The sequence below is a fragment of the Chlamydotis macqueenii genome, chromosome 20, assembly GCF_036417535.1.
Source record: "Chlamydotis macqueenii isolate bChlMac1 chromosome 20, bChlMac1.mat, whole genome shotgun sequence".
NCBI lineage: Eukaryota > Metazoa > Chordata > Aves > Otidiformes > Otididae > Chlamydotis > Chlamydotis macqueenii.
In genome coordinates this window covers 9557414-9574134 of record NC_141575.1, presented here as the reverse complement: position 1 = coordinate 9574134, position 16721 = coordinate 9557414, and the positions used below count along the sequence as shown (strand labels likewise).

At 42.2% G+C, this 16721-nt stretch overlaps 2 protein-coding genes across 5 annotated transcripts in view; both read right to left on the bottom strand.

Moving 5' to 3' along the window:
- TNC (tenascin C) overlaps positions 1-16721 on the bottom strand; it is a 70518-nt gene that overhangs the window by 16547 nt on the left and 37250 nt on the right. Inside the window, exons 11-13 of one of the 4 annotated variants that reach the window (XM_086763722.1) lie at positions 12444-12863; positions 9498-9770; positions 7192-7464 (exon numbers count right to left, since the gene is read on the bottom strand). The exons of 2 other annotated variants lie outside the window; for them this stretch is intronic. In XM_086763722.1, the coding sequence (XP_086619848.1) occupies positions 7192-7464; positions 9498-9770; positions 12444-12863 (966 nt within the window). The remainder of the gene's footprint in view (positions 1-7191; positions 7465-9497; positions 9771-12443; positions 12864-16721) is intronic. One more of the 4 variants, XM_086763719.1, reaches the window with a different exon arrangement.
- Positions 651-6256, bottom strand: LOC147598258 (tenascin-like). The gene is made up of 4 exons (XM_086763823.1): positions 6253-6256; positions 5806-6078; positions 3209-3484; positions 651-937 (listed from the first exon to the last, which is right to left on the bottom strand). Exons 1-4 carry the CDS (start codon positions 6254-6256, stop codon positions 651-653), a joined length of 840 nt encoding a protein of 279 aa, XP_086619949.1.

Below are 16721 nucleotides of genomic sequence, written 5' to 3'. Positions count from 1 at the left end.
CAATCAGGTAACGCCCAGCTTTACTGCTGCATAGACAGCATCATGCAGATAAGACCTGGTGATTATGGGGCTAGAGAGTCAGTTTGCAATTATTTTTAAAGAAAGCTCAAGTGCTGCTGGAAAAAAGCAGCCATGATGAGGCTGAAAACATGAGCTAAGGTTTTCTGGAGAGAGAGGCCAACTTTTTGGGTGGCAATGATCACACTCAACGGTCTTTGGGTGGAACCCACGCAAAGAGTGAAAGAAAGAAGGCCATGGGCAAGAAATCCATGACTCTTCCTGAAGATCCTGACACTTAGCAAGCTGGAGAATGCTAATGTGCCCAGCAGCTCTTAACAAGACAAACTCCCACATGCAGCCATTTTTCTTTAAAGATGTCAGTTAGAAGTACCTGCATGACCATACTAGAAACTTCAACCCCTCAACCCACGTCATGCGCCTCTACAGCATCCCTCATAAGGACAAAAGGGAAACATCAAGTTAAAAGGAACAGAATTTCACTGGTGAACCTATCAGTCATGAGGAGTTACGTGTAGCCACGATGCAGAAAAGGATGCAAAAGCCAAGGTTTGCTTTGCAAATGGATTGCATGAAACATCGTCCATGTGAGAAGAAAAGCAAGAAAAAAAGGGTGGAAGAGAACAATTTGTTCACATTAAAATACCTGTAACAGCCACAGTGTTTAGGGGCTTTGTTTGGTGCCCCTTGGCAAAACCATAAAGCATAACCTCATAGCCAATGCCAGTAATAAGGCCTTTAAGCTTCAGTTGCCGCTGGGCTCCCGTAAGGAGGAACTCCTGTGGGTCCAGCAGCTTGCCAGAATCCACCACGACTACTAGAAAGTTGTCAAAGGCATTCTCCGATGCCATCCACGACACTGTGAACCCATAAGGGTTAATATCAGAGACAGTTAGGTTTTCCAGTGGGGGCATGGCCTCTAAAAGAAGGGAAGGTGCAAAAACACACAAAAAAAAAAGAAGTAAAAAACATTGCAAATTAGAAAGTGTCACAGATTCCACCAAATATAACACATTTTCCCCCAAAGTATGGATTTAATAGAAGTGCATAGCCAGGACCACAAGACTAAGATTTTCAATGGAGCCTCCAGAAGTTAGATGTGAATTTTCATCAAGGGTGTCTCAGCACTTCGTCTCACAAGCTCCATTGAAATTCCTTCCAAGCTGGCTGTGTAAGCACATTTCTTCTGTTACACATGCACTGTAAGGCAGCTATAACCAAAGCTGTTTTAGAAATACTATGCAAAAAGCTTTCATTTCCTTCCACTTGTCTCCACCATCAGTGCTTTAGGGACAAACCTCAACTTTGGCATTCACAACTCCTGCATTTTGCTTCTTCACCTCTCTACTTCACATGAATATCTCCAGCTTTTCTTTTCAATGGCGGAGGGGTCAGAGATGCCAGGGCTGTCAGAAGCAGGACATTAATCACTCAGGGTCATAGCCAGTGTATTGCAAGATTCTTTTTTGGATCGGGGGGGGAGAGAAGCCAGAGTTTGCACTGGCTCAGGGAAGGGGCTAATGACAGCAGAACAGAGCAATAATCCGTCCAAAGAGCTTTACAGGCAGCTGCTAGTGGGATATATGTTGACAACTTAAAGAAATTCCAGTGAGGGGTCTTTTTTTTTTTTCACTGTAAACTTTGTCAAAGTTTACAGTTTGTGGATCAACTCCTTAAAACTTTCCCACCAAGTTTCTGGAAACAAACAAAAAAAAGGCTAAATTTTCACCAGATAGTTTCTCAGTGTATTTTTGCTCACTCAAGATCTGACAAGTCAAATAGAAAGATCAACTGGCTCTGCTAAGCCCTGGCCTTGATCCTGGATCCCAGGCTTTGCTAATATTTCTCTAAACTATTTGTCAAAGCTTGTGTTGTTGGCTCAGGAGCTGACTCCTTCAATCTTCCAGTCACTCAAATTCCACTCACTTAAGAAAATACCAGTTAGTTAAACACAGAACTTTATCTGGGAAAGGCTTTGAGGTTTGATTTTGACATTTCACAACTACAGAAATTGATGTTCTGTTAGAATTTGGCATAAAAATTCCCTCCTAAAGTTTTATAATTTGGAAGTCCTTGTGTTTGGATATTTACACACTTGGGTGCCAGAGATTCAGCTCAAATTTACTCAGTTTGGAGACATTCTTGCAGCTTACCTGCTTCTAATCAAGCAATCCCAAAGGTCTGCATTTTGGTTTGGTCTTCGGGAAGGCGGGTAAGCAAATAATGAGGCCAAAATGCTGACATTGTTTTCCTGGGATAGGTGTTGAGTGACACCACCACTCTAAACCCAGCAGGTTTATCGGAAGTGTTGGCACATCCTTCTGCTGTAGAGAGTGCCAGGTGTTTACCTAGCTGTGGGAAGCTTCCTTTCAAAACATCAATGTCCGTACCCTATTCTCAAAAAGGAAGCATTTGTGCTCTGGTGGAGCCAAAGACCAGGGTTTTGAAAGCCAACAGTTCCTTGCTTCTAACTATGTGACTAAATGTCAACAGGAGGCAGGTCAGAGCTGGTGCAAAATGCAACCGTTTTTCTTAAGGAAAATGATCGTGGACACCGTCTTTCACAGAAACTGACAGCCCAGATGCTGTGAGGGATCCTGCTGCTGCAACTGGTGTTCCCACTGCATGTTGATGAAGTGAGGAGAAAAAGGAAAAGTCTCAATTTCTCTGTTTAGGGCACCCATATGTCTGTGTGTCAAGACCTAGCAGCATATCCTGGCCACATAATACATAGAAGGTGAACTCTGGCATTTATTTGATCATCTAGAAGGCATGTGATGTACAACTGATCCCAGTCAAAATCTGGCCAAAATATTCAGACATAAGGGATGTGTTGAGAAGACACGAGAGGACAGGAGGTGTTCTAAAATCTGGTCCTCTCCAGATCCTTCAGATGCAACTACTGTGTGTTAGGCAAATTTCCCTCTCAAACTTCAGGAGTTAAAGAAGATTATTAGACATGGGAGAAAGACTCCAGAAGGCTCTCAACTCACTTTAAAATAGCACACCTCCTAGAAAAATTTTTTTTAAGGTCAACATGACTGGTCTGACCCATCCTTGCACTAAGCTTGCAAACAAAACCATTGATGCTGGACAAGATATTCAGTGTTGTAGAGTCTTTCTTTTGATCCATGCAGGACGATATATTTTTATAAGCCAATAAATAGACTGCAAAGCTTTAAGCAGGTACCTGTCATGACAAAAGCAGTGAGGGGCTCTGTGTGAACACCCGCACTGGTGGTCCCCTTAATGTTAATGTCATAGCCAGTGTAATCTAGCAGGCCTGAGATGTGAGCGCTGCGAGCACCTCCCGACACCGTAAGCTCCTGGGGTTCGTGTGCTGCATAGGAATCTCTAACGTGTATGACAAACTTGGCAAAAGGCCCATCTCTGGTGGTCCACGAGAGGTTGAAGCTGTCGGGAGTAACATTTGTGAGTGTGAGCGTGTCCAGCTGTGGCTCAGCTTCTGAAGGAGAAAGGAACACAGGTGAAGAGATGGCATTACTCTGGGGAGCGGGGGGAATTAGCAGTGGAGATTCAGAGGTGCTTAAAGATAAGGCTCAACGTTTTAGCCTTGTTTTGCAGTGACTGAAAAAAAAAAAAAAAAGGAGCATTGCAAAAGCTATTTTGTAAGGTTTTGGAAAGAAGCCACTGAAATTAGTGCTGACTCTTAATTTATTTTTTCATTCAATTTTCTTAAAAACTCTCAGTTTTCCTAATTAAATGTGGTCCTGATTTATAGAAGCATCAACAGCATGCAATCCTGTGGTAAAACCATAGAAACTGTAGGAACTCCACAATGGGAATTTGATGGGAATACAAATCCACAGTGATCCCAAAGTAGATGAAGTAGGATTCAGGCAGGAATTAGTTGAGTCCAAAATAGACATCCTTGAACGTTCGATTCAGCTTCTGTTTAGTGTTTCTGTTGCTTGGAGTTCCAGATACTTTTATTTTTGGACCCTGAAGTTTATGAAGGGTTTTATTCCTAACAGTGACTATCTCAGCACTAATCTCGGGCCAAAACCTCCTTGGACTCCACAGATAAGGTGTTCCTCATCCTCTGATTAGGCATAATCAGAGAATATCTAACAGACTGAACAAAAAAAACCCCACAACACTGCTGTTGCTCTCCTTTCTGACTGTTCAGCAGTCTGGGGACTTCTTTAAGAAGCAAAGATTTTCTTTTTCTGCTAAAGGAAATTGAAAATCACATCTCTCCCTTGCCAGGGGAGAAACTTGACCTTCAGGCTATAGGAGGAGGAGAGCTCCTCACCCGTCCTATTTTAAAGCTATTCCATTTAGCATAAAATCATTAAAGATTCATTAGAGCACAAACATGACCCAGCAGTCAAGTGGTCAGAGAATCCTGTGTCTCCTTTCAGGGCTGATTTTCTGTTTTTTTCTCTTGCCAATTGAGTATAAACCAAGAACACCTTGGGAAATGCAGCCAGTGAGATACAGAAAAATAACTATGTACGTGATTCATGCTGGTAGAAAAGTAAGAAAGATGTATCCCACCGACAAAGAGAACAGTGAAAGAAGGAAAACCTTTCCTTCACTAAAACATGAACTGCTGCAAGATGTTCCAACTTTTACTCCTGTCCCTCATTGCAAATAATAGCCCACCTTCTTCTCTGGAAATGTCTGGGAACAGGTGAATCCAAGTGGCCCCGATTAAGGACACATGCTGTTGTCATGCTGTCAACCAGTGACCGCCAATGCCTTCATGGTTGACAGTGAAGATGCCACCATGTAAGCATGGTACTTATGAAAACAGGGGAGGAGATGAGAAAATATCCACAAAACAAACAGGCTTGGGTGCAGAACCCAGTGAAACTGAGCATGGAGCTATCAGCCCCGCATGCAGATCAGAGAGGGCAAACTGATCCTTTCCAGTCTCATCCTGAACTGGCCACATTCCTTCACATGCCACTTGCATCCAGTCAGACACATTCACAGCATGACACCTAGACTCCAAAGAACACTACATGCAAAGTAAGTTGAAATTATCTCTTCAGGCAAGTCTTAGTGATCTTCTGCCATCCTGGAATCACCATAGGAAAATCTTTGACATCAAGTGAAACAAGACAGATCTTGGAGACTCAAAGGTAGCAACGCAAGTGACAGCGTGCTGGGCTGACCATCAAGAAAGAGGAAACTTGCTTTTTGAGCCCTGCTCTCTGCTGGGAACACAAAAATGCTAGACAGAGAAGAACATCAGAACCAGCACAAGGTGGCCAGACCACTCCATGCAGTTTTGGTTGGTCATTTAGCATGCTCCATGTAACTCCCACAAGAGATGCAAGTATCTTAGAAAACATTTGGTTTTAAGAACGAAGAAGTGAAATGGCATGCAGGTGCCTCTCCAGGCTGATAAAGACATGAAGGCCTCCCACTCACAACGAAGCAAGTGAGGATGATGAGCAATAACTTTAAGCCAGATCAAGTGCAAAGATACTCTGTGAAAAATATTAACCACCTGGAGCAAGTCAATTATATATACACAAAACTTGCAGATAAGTGTATATATAAGGAAACCAATCACGGTTTACTACTGGCTCCCTTAATGCTGAGGGCACTTTTTCAGCCTTTTCCATTGTCTCAGATATCTCTTTTTCCAAGCACTCTCAAGCCCAGCTCATTTCAGCCTCCCCTCATAGCGGACTCCCTATAATTTGCCAAAGGAACAATGATGAGTTGGAGTCATGCTTTAGAGCAGTTCGGTGGACAAGCAAAAAAAAAAGAAGAGAAAAAAAGCAAACCTGGAAGGTGAAACTGAAATACCTGTGGTTGCCAGTGCTGTCAAGGTCTGACCACCTTGCCCATCAATTACACCATGGAGTTGGACAGTGTAATTAGTGGCAGCTTTGAGGTTGGTGACTACATAGTGCCGAGAGGCCCCTGGCACTGTGTGCACCAGGGAGTCCAAAGGGAAGTCAGAGTTTCTGACTTCTAGAATAAATTGGTCAAAAGCATTGTCCTGTGCTTCCCACGTGAGTGACATGCTGTCTGAGGTAGCATTTGATACAGTGAGTTTGCTAAGCAGAGGTTCCTCTACTACAGGAAGAAAAACAAATGGAAATGTATTGCAATTATTAAAATACAAAGCAACACAATAAAATAATATAGAAGTCTGAGTTCATATGAGCCACAGGTCACACAAATCATCTAGCCTTGTGTTTCTCAACGTTTTCCATACCACAACCCCTGCAGTCACCTTGCCCATGTTACCCATGATTCAGTGAGGTTATTCACCATCTGCTGATGCTAGAAACTGTAACTCTGTATTATCTGATCACTGAAATTTCATATCCTAATGTCATTGACCACGTTACTCTATTGCTATGACAACTTTTCCTAAGATCATGACAGCAGGAAAAATTATGCAGAGATATTAAATGATCACAACGTGAGCTATTATCTGCCTACTATGAGAATGCACCTTCTGCTTCCCTGTTCTAGTCCTCTCCTTCCACTTTCTTACTGCAATTGGCTAAAACACATCTAACATTTGACTTTCCTTTCTTTTTTGAAAAAACTGTTGACTGTAAAACCTTGAGATGCACAATGTGCCAACAACGAAATGCCTATCTACTTCATTCACCAACATCAAGTCAAATCGACTTTTAGTTTCTCATCCCATGTAAACTGAATTCTGAAGCGGAATTCAAACAATGCTGCTGCCTTGTAGGAGTCCACTGTCACAGACTGAAATGTGCCTGAAATCTATTTAGAGAATCAAGATAAAAACTGTATCTAGAAATCAGCTTGTCTGAGAGAAACAGTGTCTCCTCTGTGCTGTGTGACAGATGCAAACACACGTTGCGAGGCCAACATAATGAATAACCTCCTGCTTTGTTCTTGGGAAATTTGTTTTTCTCCTCATCTGTGTCAGAGGTTGCCGTAACCTTAATGTCTGATGAAAAGTAAACATGGTGTGAATAAAATCACATCACAATGTGATTGACAGGCTTTGCTGGATGTGATGGTGGATTAACATTCACAGTTCAAAATGTTTCTGGCAGGTCTTCCTTAGAAGGTGTCAAACAATGAGGTAGAGGATTTGGTAATGGGTAGCCTGATGGGTTGGCTGAGGGCAGGGAAAGGGGCACAACCTGTAAGAAAGAGTTAGAAAAAAGGGAAGTTAGCACTGAGGTAGGTTTTATATACCTGTTTTAGCTGCAGCACTTATTGCCCGTGTGCGGAAACCATGAGCGATCCCATAGAGGTAGACAATAAAATCAGTGCTGGGGGAAAGCCCTGAGATATGAGCAGTTCTTGAATTGCCTGAGATGTTGAACTCCATGGGGTCCAGCAACCTGTTAGAATCAATAATTTCAATAGTAAAGATGTCGAAGTCCCCATCGGCGGTTGTCCAAGAAAGGTTGAAGCTTTCAGGAGTAATGTCGGAAACGGTTAGCTCAACAACTTCGGGGTGCACTCCTGAGGAGGGAAACAACATTGGTCAGAAGGGGACAGCCCTGCACCTCCTCCTGCTCAGAAATGCTGTGCTTCTCGCTGCTCATGCTAGCAGCACTCTGAGCTGCCGTTGGAGAAAAGGGTTTGAATAAAAGCTTGCTACAAGCAGAAGTAATCAAATGAAAGCATCGCAAAATGTTAAAAAAGAAAAAAGAAAGAAAAAAATAAAAAGGAAAACAAGCTTTAAAGCTACGGCTATTTCCTTTTACCTCCAGGAGCAGCTGTGTGTCTTTGAGATGTGAGCATGAAGGCAGATGCAAAAGAACTTGTCCGAAAGCCCCCAGGGCATTTGGAAAAGTCAGCTGCCAGTTTTAGGAGCAGCTAAAACTAGAGCTACTTCTTCATCCAAAGGAAAAGGCTGTGGTTTTTTTGCTCTTCTACTTTCCCTTTCAGCTTAAGCTTATGAAAGCTGGCATGTAATTTTGAAGCTGGAGCCAAAATGCAAAGCAGTGATAGCTGCCTTGGGGTTTCTTCCTCTCTGTAGACATCCCTGACATGTTACAGGAAGGCTCAGAAAATTCTGACAATTGGAAGTCCCCAGAAGGGGAAATTTTGAAAAGCTGGATGCTGAGCATGACCCAGAAAGGGAAGGGAAAACCTCAGCAGGGCATCTTCTGCTGTTTGCACTTAGTTAGTAAAAAGACAGCACATTGCATATTTAGGCAGGACACCGATGATGTCTGTTTTCTTGTTTGTTCCTGCACAGCCTCCTTTGCCTGGCCACATTTGTCTGTTTTCAATCGGCAATCTGCTACCAGCTCACACTCGGGACTCTCAAAGCACAGGACTTCCAGCCTGCAGCGGGACACAGCCCAGCGCCTTGTGCCAGACACATTTCTACTTAAGCCAGGCTCCTTAAAGCATTACTGAAACAAGCAAGCTCTATTGTGTTTAACATTTTAATTCTGTTTAGTTCTTATGTGCACTTTTATTCCCTTCTATGCTGGGTAATACGTGCTTGGAGAAAGTAAATATGAGCAAGTGCTGGCCATCTCACAATCACAGGAGGTTGCAAAGGTCTGTGAGGAAGCCCAGAGGCAGCAGATATTGTCTACAATAAATTATCTGAAGGAACAGCCACTAGTTCCCCATTATTGACAATTAATTTATACCCTGTTCGTTGCCAATGATGTTAACATCTGGAAGAGTCAGTGAGCCACACAGGACAGACATAAGTATGTATTTGCTTCTCACAGTCAAAGCTCATTATAAGCTCTCATTTAAAACTGTAGTCTTTCACAAGACCAGCCAGAAAATTATTTTTGTGGCTCTTGATTAGTTTCATGCAACCTTCTGATAATGTGGGGCTTACTTTCCTTCCTTCAGGTCAGTTTTATGCCAGGGTAGTTCTGCTGAATTTGGTCTTCTTGCATTATATCTTTTTCAGACCACTCAGACTTTTTAACAAACTCGTGTGGCTTAATGTATGGTACTATAGGAATTCACTTGTCTTCTTTCCTATATGAGAACATATAGAAGGCGTCTGTCCTTGCGCTCGAGACAGATGCACACACTACACCCCTGAGTTTGTATTTACACAGAAGCTGGTGCAGAATTTTCAGATATAGCTTCTGAAGGGTAAAAACTAAACATGCTATCAGGCTTAGATTATCGGCACTATAAAGAACAGTTTTTTAGAACGTTTCAAGGCAACCTGGGCTTTCCCGAGCATGTACAACAGCCAGTTGGGCTTTGCTGTTAGTGTCAACCAGCAGAAAAGTGAGTAGAGGGAACAAAACAAGCCATTCTGAGGTGGGGGGAAAAAAGCATTCCTAAAAGCAAAGGGCTCCATGTGGGCACTGAGACGCATTGGAAAGTCTGATTGTGAGACATTTCCATGCCAGAGATGTTCAGCCAAGCTTTAATGAGTTCAGTGCACCCCATGCAAAGCCAACCAAGTGAGCAAGCTTTGCCGAGCAGTTGCAATAGCTCTGGCTCTCCTCGCTGTTTGCAAAGAAAGGGAGCCATGAGACTGGATGAGCGACTTGAAAAGATACCTGTCATGGTTTCAACAGAAAGGGGTTGGGTCCTGTAGCCTTGAATCACACCGTGAAGTGTGATGTTATAAGGTGTGTTGGCCTTGAGGCCTGTGACCTTCATAAAGCGCAGTCCTCCTGGGACTGTGATATTCCGGGTTTCTTCGGGATTGTCAGCCTCCTGCACCTGAATGACAAAGTTCTCATAGGCCCCATCGTCTGCTGTCCAGGTGAGCTGGAAACTGTCCCAGCCAGTCTCTGATACTGATAATTTTCCAAGCTTAGGTTCCTCCTCTGAATAAGGACAGAGAGTCAATCGGTTACTCAGATTACAGACCCGCGGTGATAAGGTATTAATGATGTTCCGTGTTAATGCATTTCATCAGTGACACGGAGATGCACCCACACACACACATTTACATTCTCAGCTGCCTCAGGTAACATGTAAAGTTTTTTCAGAGATGTGGCAAAACAGAACAGTAAGAAAAGAACTGTAATAATAAATAATAACTACATTAATACTAAAAAACTGCTTACAGAAAGCAGCGCATAGACCATCTTACAGGTGCAAGTGTTTCGCCAACTCTCTGTGAGACAAGTAAGTGTTACTATAACCACTTTACTGCACTATTAATAACTCGGTGTTTGCTGTTATGAAGTGACTGTGAACACTGAAATAATGCCTCTTGTAAGGGTGGGAATACACTGAATTTAGTGTAGCAGAGATTGAGATGTTTATGCTTTTAATTGTGTCCACATGAAGGATGCTATTTATTCTTCCAAACTATTTCTAATCCAAAACAATAAAGAAGGGGAAAATTCCTCCATGTCTGCATGTCTTCAGTTTAATGGGTTTGCTTCCTTATACTACACTGCTCTGTCCACACAACCTTCCTAGGGGCAGAGAAGCTTGGATTTGCAGAATTACTGACATTAATGTCAAATTGAAATCTGCATTCACAGACATCAGTATTCTCATAAGCCATCACCTGGATGGCCAAGGAAGTTGGGAATCACCAGAACTAGCTCTCTGATGCTGTTAAATCTGAAAGTTTAGGTCATTTTCTCAGCAAGAATAGAAAGTCCTCTGTTACAGAGGAAATACAACTGATTCCTCAAAATTAGCAGTCATATGGGAAAATAAGAGAGTAATACCAGGTTTTTCCTACATGGAAAATCTTGCTGTATGATCTGTCATTGACCTGTGGACTGTGATGACTTTCTAGCACTTTTCTTATGTACTTGCATTGTTGATACACAAGTATTTGAACAAGAACAATCCCAATCTGTGTGACTAAGACTTTGTCAGAGATGATGCAGAAGGGAAATGGATCTGATTTGTCAGTTTTAAACTTCAACTTTAAGCTTTATGCATATTTTAAGGCAGAAGGGAAAGGGGTCCTGGAATAAATTAAAATTAGGCTTAGCAACATTAATTATACAAATTGTTCCCCTGTAAAAACAGTGTGCTTATTGTATGACTGCTTCATGGCCTTATGTAGGTAGCTGGGGTTGTATTTTCAGAGGTTGAGGACTCATAGATCACACTTATTTTCAGTGAGAGTAAATTGCTACTACTCGGGAACACAAAAGTTTTGACGAGCTTTTCGCATCCTGTTAGAAAGGAAGAGATTGTTTATGAAGTAACACAATGAAGTTTAACAAAAAAAAAAAAAAAAGCATGAATCCAGAGCTGGTTTGCTTTATCAGGAACAGAAATGAGAAACATTGAGGCAAAATATGAATCCTGTCAAAATAGCACTGTTTAGCTGAAAAAGACAAAGCAGGACAGAAAAGGAACTGGTTATATCAGAAATAATGATCTTTTGGTGGCAACAAAAACAAATAAACCCAACACATTTCCTTAAAAAGAAAATGAAGCTAACCCAAAAGTTATAGTAAGGTAAAATCTTTTAAGAAAAAGCTTGGTTATAATAAGTAGTGCAGTAATCATCACAGTTTAAAAGCAATCCAGATTTCTCTGAAGAGTGCTCAGTTTCATTTGCCTCCAAGATGCAGAGTCCCTTTTCCTCCCATTTGTTTCTCATGCATGGCTGAAATGGAAGCGCACGCAACCCCATCATGCTCTCGAGGGACCAAGGAATTCTCATACAAAATCATGCACCAACTTGGACTGTTGGAGACCTCCAAAAGCCTCATCCATAAAGCATCCAACATATACAACAAAACAACGACAATGTCATGGCAAATGATATCAAGGGATGATGTTTCTTACTCAAAAAAAAAAAAAAAAAAAGAGAGAACAAACCATTGAGAGATGAGACTGCGCTAGCCTTGCAGTAGGTGTGAAATAATCTGTGTGTTTCTATATTTTATCTCACGTTGTGAATTTGGTTTGGGGTGATGAACGGGTCCGGTCATTATTCTCCAGCTAGGTTCTCCAAGTATGAACTTACACACTGGCACTTCGATCATTACTGAACTGAGCCCTGTGGCTATAGGCCTGTTTCCTCGATAAATTCGTGTAATAGGGATAAGAGGTGGATGTTTTCAGAAAGGTATACTCCCAATGTGTTACAATCTTTTTTTTTCTCTGACATCACCACTTCCATGCCAATGCTGCAAACTGAAACCGCCTTGCGATCTTTCTTGTGCTTGAGCCACAATCCAGACAAATGCCTGTAGCATCTTGCTATTTTCATGTGCCTTGTAAATAGCAGATGCATCAATGTCTCTCTTTGCATGCAACTTGAAAAGAGAAAATTGATGCTACATCATCTTAAAAGCTGCATGGGGCATTGTCCATGCTGCACTGCTCAAGGCTCTCATTCCATAGCAATAAGAGTTTTATCCCGTGCAAAGGGAAGAAAGAAAGAAAGAAAGAAAAAGGCCAAAGGCATCACTCACAAAGCCTAGCATTTCTGCAACGGAACAGTAGTATGAAAATGAAGTTCTGTATTTCAAAGCAGAAAAAGAACATATGGCTACTGAATCCATAGAAAATACCTGTAGCAGCTAGGGCTTCCAGGGACCAAGAGAGCTGACCTTGAGTGCTTCCACGGAGGTTAATCTGGTATTGTGTGCCAGCTGTGAGATTGGTAATTTCTGTTTCTCGGCGGTTTCCCGGCAAAAAGATTTCCTGTGTGTTATTTAAACTGGACAGGTCTTTCAGAGTGATAAAGAACTGATCAAATACCTCATCCTGTGCTGCCCAAGACAGCGTGAAACTACTGAAAGTCCTGTGTGTTACATTAAGGTCATGAAGAGCACCAGTGGCTTCTGAGATGGGAAGGTCAGTGGGCACCGAAAGCAGAGCAGGAGAATCAGCGCTGGGGTTTGTTAAATAAGTTAGCTCTGTAGGTGCAGGACTGGTAGAATTAAAGGATGTTTCATTGTTTGATTCTCCAGATGGTGTGACTAGATGTGCTAAACAGAGGTAAATTACAAGTTAAAATTTCCTGATAATAAACCCCCAAATAAACCAAAAGACAGCTAACATCTGCTACAAAACAGTTTGTGTGCCTTGCATTAGAGAGCTCTAAGAACAGAGAAAAGAAATGGGTATTTCTTCTTTGGAGACTGAATCCAGGCCACAAGCAAAGGTAGCATCACCGAGCACAACATGTTTCCCTCACAACCACAGTAATTAGGAGATCCAGAGCAACAACCATTCAACACAAAGATGAGCTGGAATGCCTCCAGCAGAGAAGCAGGCACATCCTCAGTTGATGTAAATCAGCACACTTTGACTGCCTCCAAAGATCTTCGCTAATTTACATCAGTGAGGATTTGAACCCTGAGTCCCCCAAACATGCCTTTTATCTTTACTACAGCACATCAGTTACTGCTTCTGATACAAACTGTAAGTGGAATGCACGCCCAATATTGCAAGCACATCCGAATCCAGACCGAGAAAGCAGCCACAGCAGGAGCATGCTAAATCTCAGTCCTATCCACTCAAAAACAGGCTTGGAGGAGTTATCTCTCTGGACACATGCAGAATTTTCAAGGACACACATCCTTACCTAAAAACCAAGACAGAAAGAACTCGAGCAATCTTTCTTTAAAGAGATCCGAAGGAACGGAAGGAAAAAAGACTTGGCCTTCAGCATGCTGAATGATCTGTGAACATATCCTGTAGTACAGTCAGATTCTGAAAATCTGAGAGCTGTGGAGATCACAGAGAATGTGTTTCTGATCACAGCTGCAGGGCAACAGGCAGGTGATTTTCTGACATGCACAATTATCTCCTCATTAGTGGAAAACCACATCATCTCACACCTCAGTGACTGCCTTGTTTTCATGCTCTGCTTGCATTCGATTAAGAGTGAGGAAGTCATCTACCACCATCAATTAGATCAGCACAAATACGTACTGAGGATTCAGTATCTGTCTCCAAATTCACACATGTATCAGAAAAAGTTTTCAGAGGTGAAAGATCAATTAAAAACGTTTTCAAATAAATGCAGAAATCTTATCTTGAAAATACACTCTCTGGACAAATACAGACGTAAAAGCATTGTTTTCTGCTCACCTCCAGAGAAAGAGATATTTAAATAACCACAGTTATTTATATTTGCATATATCATTATATTCTTGACTTAGATAAGGGCCCTCCTTAAATTACCCCAGCACATGATCTGAACCAGGCCCTACATACGATGCAACCTAAAGACAGCCATGTCGTCATCACACCAGCATACCTGCAACGGTAACCACTAGCGTAATTCCCTCTTTCTCAGTAAACAGGTTGTCAGAACTGTTATCTGACTGCACCAGAGTTACTGAGCGCACGTAACAAAGCAGGAAGCCATGCAGTATGGAACCATCAGCCTTCTGCGACCCTCAGCTGCTTGTGCGTAGTTAGATGCCAACCAGCTCTTTCGTGTTCTGGGAACAGGCAAAACACTACGCCACCAAGTGAACTGGTACTTGTTCAGCCTTCGGATTGTCTGTTTAACATGCATAGTGGTAGCTGGGCTTTGCTGTGGAGTATTTCTGCAGAAGACATGCGTAAACAGAGTGAACAGATCCGTGGGGAGGAAAGGGCAGCAGTACGTTACACGGGCACAGCTCCATGCTGTGGATGGTCCCACTGGGAAACTGCCATGCACTCTGAATGGTAAACCTAGGACAAACCATCCAAAAATACAAGCGAAAAAGAAAAAAATCAAAGTTGGCATTACGCTCCTGATATACTGAGGATTCCTGGGGAAACCCTGTGTAATACTAATCAAAATTGGCTTCTCATTTTCCCTCATTTTACTTGACCACCCCCCTACTGACATTTGTACCAGATTCCTGCCAGTTAGAGTATGACCACACAAGGACTTGGTTTCTCTAATCTGAACTGGAAATACAGCAACAGTTCAACTGCTTTATAAAAGAACTGAGGGACCAAACACCTAACTGGCGTTTTAACTCGGAATTTTGCTGTCGTGAGTGAGTTAATTTTATTGTGCCAACTTTGACAACCACACAGGAGGTTCCATGTACACATTGTCTCATGGAGCACGTGTAATTATATGTAGTTACATTACCTCTCATTTTTTTTTCATGTCTAAATCTAAATATTACCTTAGATTTAATGACTTGACTCCACAAATGAATTTGTGGAAAGAAAGAGCGGTTTACTCTCTACACACACATAGAAACACACATATACCCCACACTAAGTCCATGTGTAATGGAGGAATGTGTGGCTTTGTGTATAAACGTACAACAGATAGAGAAATGACAATGATGTGAATATACAGAAAATATTCTGATACCACAGACAGGATCAGTGTTCATTGTTCAGCAGATAGAATGCTGTAACAGAGAATCTGGAAAACAATCTGTAGGATCACAAGACCAACGGGGTTCAAGCACTCGACTTATCAACAAGGGGAATAGTTCGGAAAAAGGGCAAGAGAGCTCTAGGAGGCCTAGGTGGGTGGATGACAGACAGGATGATTCATGGTGGCAAGATGAGTGAATAGTAGATGCTAAAAAGCTAAAAGTTATGTAGAAGGGAAACTGGACGGACAACAAACATATGCTCTTTCTCAGACTGGAATATTTCTCAATATTATTCTCTTATTAAAGTCTTCAGGCTGAATATGGCCTAAATACATCTAACTGCTGCTGCTGGCCTTTTGAGGAATTCCATTGTAATGCTTCGCCGGCATATTTACTAAAAAGAACGTTAATGTCCTGCCAGGACATTTCCCTAGTTCTTTGGGACGGAGCAAACAGTATTCTGTATTATTTCTTCCTTCTGTCTCTTGGATTTTATATTATTTTCCAGCAGGGGCTATCAGCCAGTTTCATAGTGGAGTCTCTCATCAGCTCAAGCACACTGTAAGACATGAAGGCCTACCGAGGTATTTGCATTCTTTACAGACTCCTTTGGCTAAATAGCTTTCCCCTCTCTCAACCAGATGATTAAACTGGGCTTACAGTGCTGGTGCACCTCTGAATTTCATAAAGAAAGAATTGTAGTATATCAAAAGCCAGAAATGCTACAGCAGCTACCAATAAAAATCCTCATACTGAAGTCAGGTTCCAGGTACTCTTAGCAGAGGAATCAGCTGAAGAAATAGACAATCTTCACTGGAAAATTTATTTTCCCAGTGGTCAGCACTGTAGTTTCCCACTGAACTGTCTCACCCTATCATTCCTTCTAATGTTTCTCTGAGTTTGTATAAAAAAGGGTGGCGCAGTCTAAGACTAGTAGAAGCCAGGAAAGGAAGAAGGACTGACGCACAACACAGGCAAGGGTCTTTGGTAAACAGCATAAATCTTAAAAACATTCAACAGAATGGAAAAGTTACTTCTCCAAGCCATGCTCCTATGTGCAATTCACTTCCAGAGGCAAAAGAGTATCACATCCATGATTCATCAGCAGTTGCTGCACAATGTGGGTCCTTCAGCAGAGGAATTTGAGGTTGGCACTTGGTTTCTCTAATGTCCACTCATTTATCCCCACAGGCCTCTCATGCCTGAGGTATTACCATCCGTCCTCCTCCAGGACCTACATTGTGCTATGCAGGCAGGGTTCCAGAACAAGAGCAAAAAAGGAACAAAGCTGCAGTCTGACTGCTCAGCTTCCTCAGAGCCGAGTTACGTGCTCACCCTACAGATTAGTTGTTAGTCTGGTGTAACATTCTCAAGACACACTGCCAGAAAGGCCCCTCCAACTAGTAAAATGGCTTGTTTTCGTTGATTTCTGAAGTGGTTCAAAACCAAAACCTTAGTGCAATGCTGGGCGGAACCTCTAACAAATAAGTAATACCCTAGTTT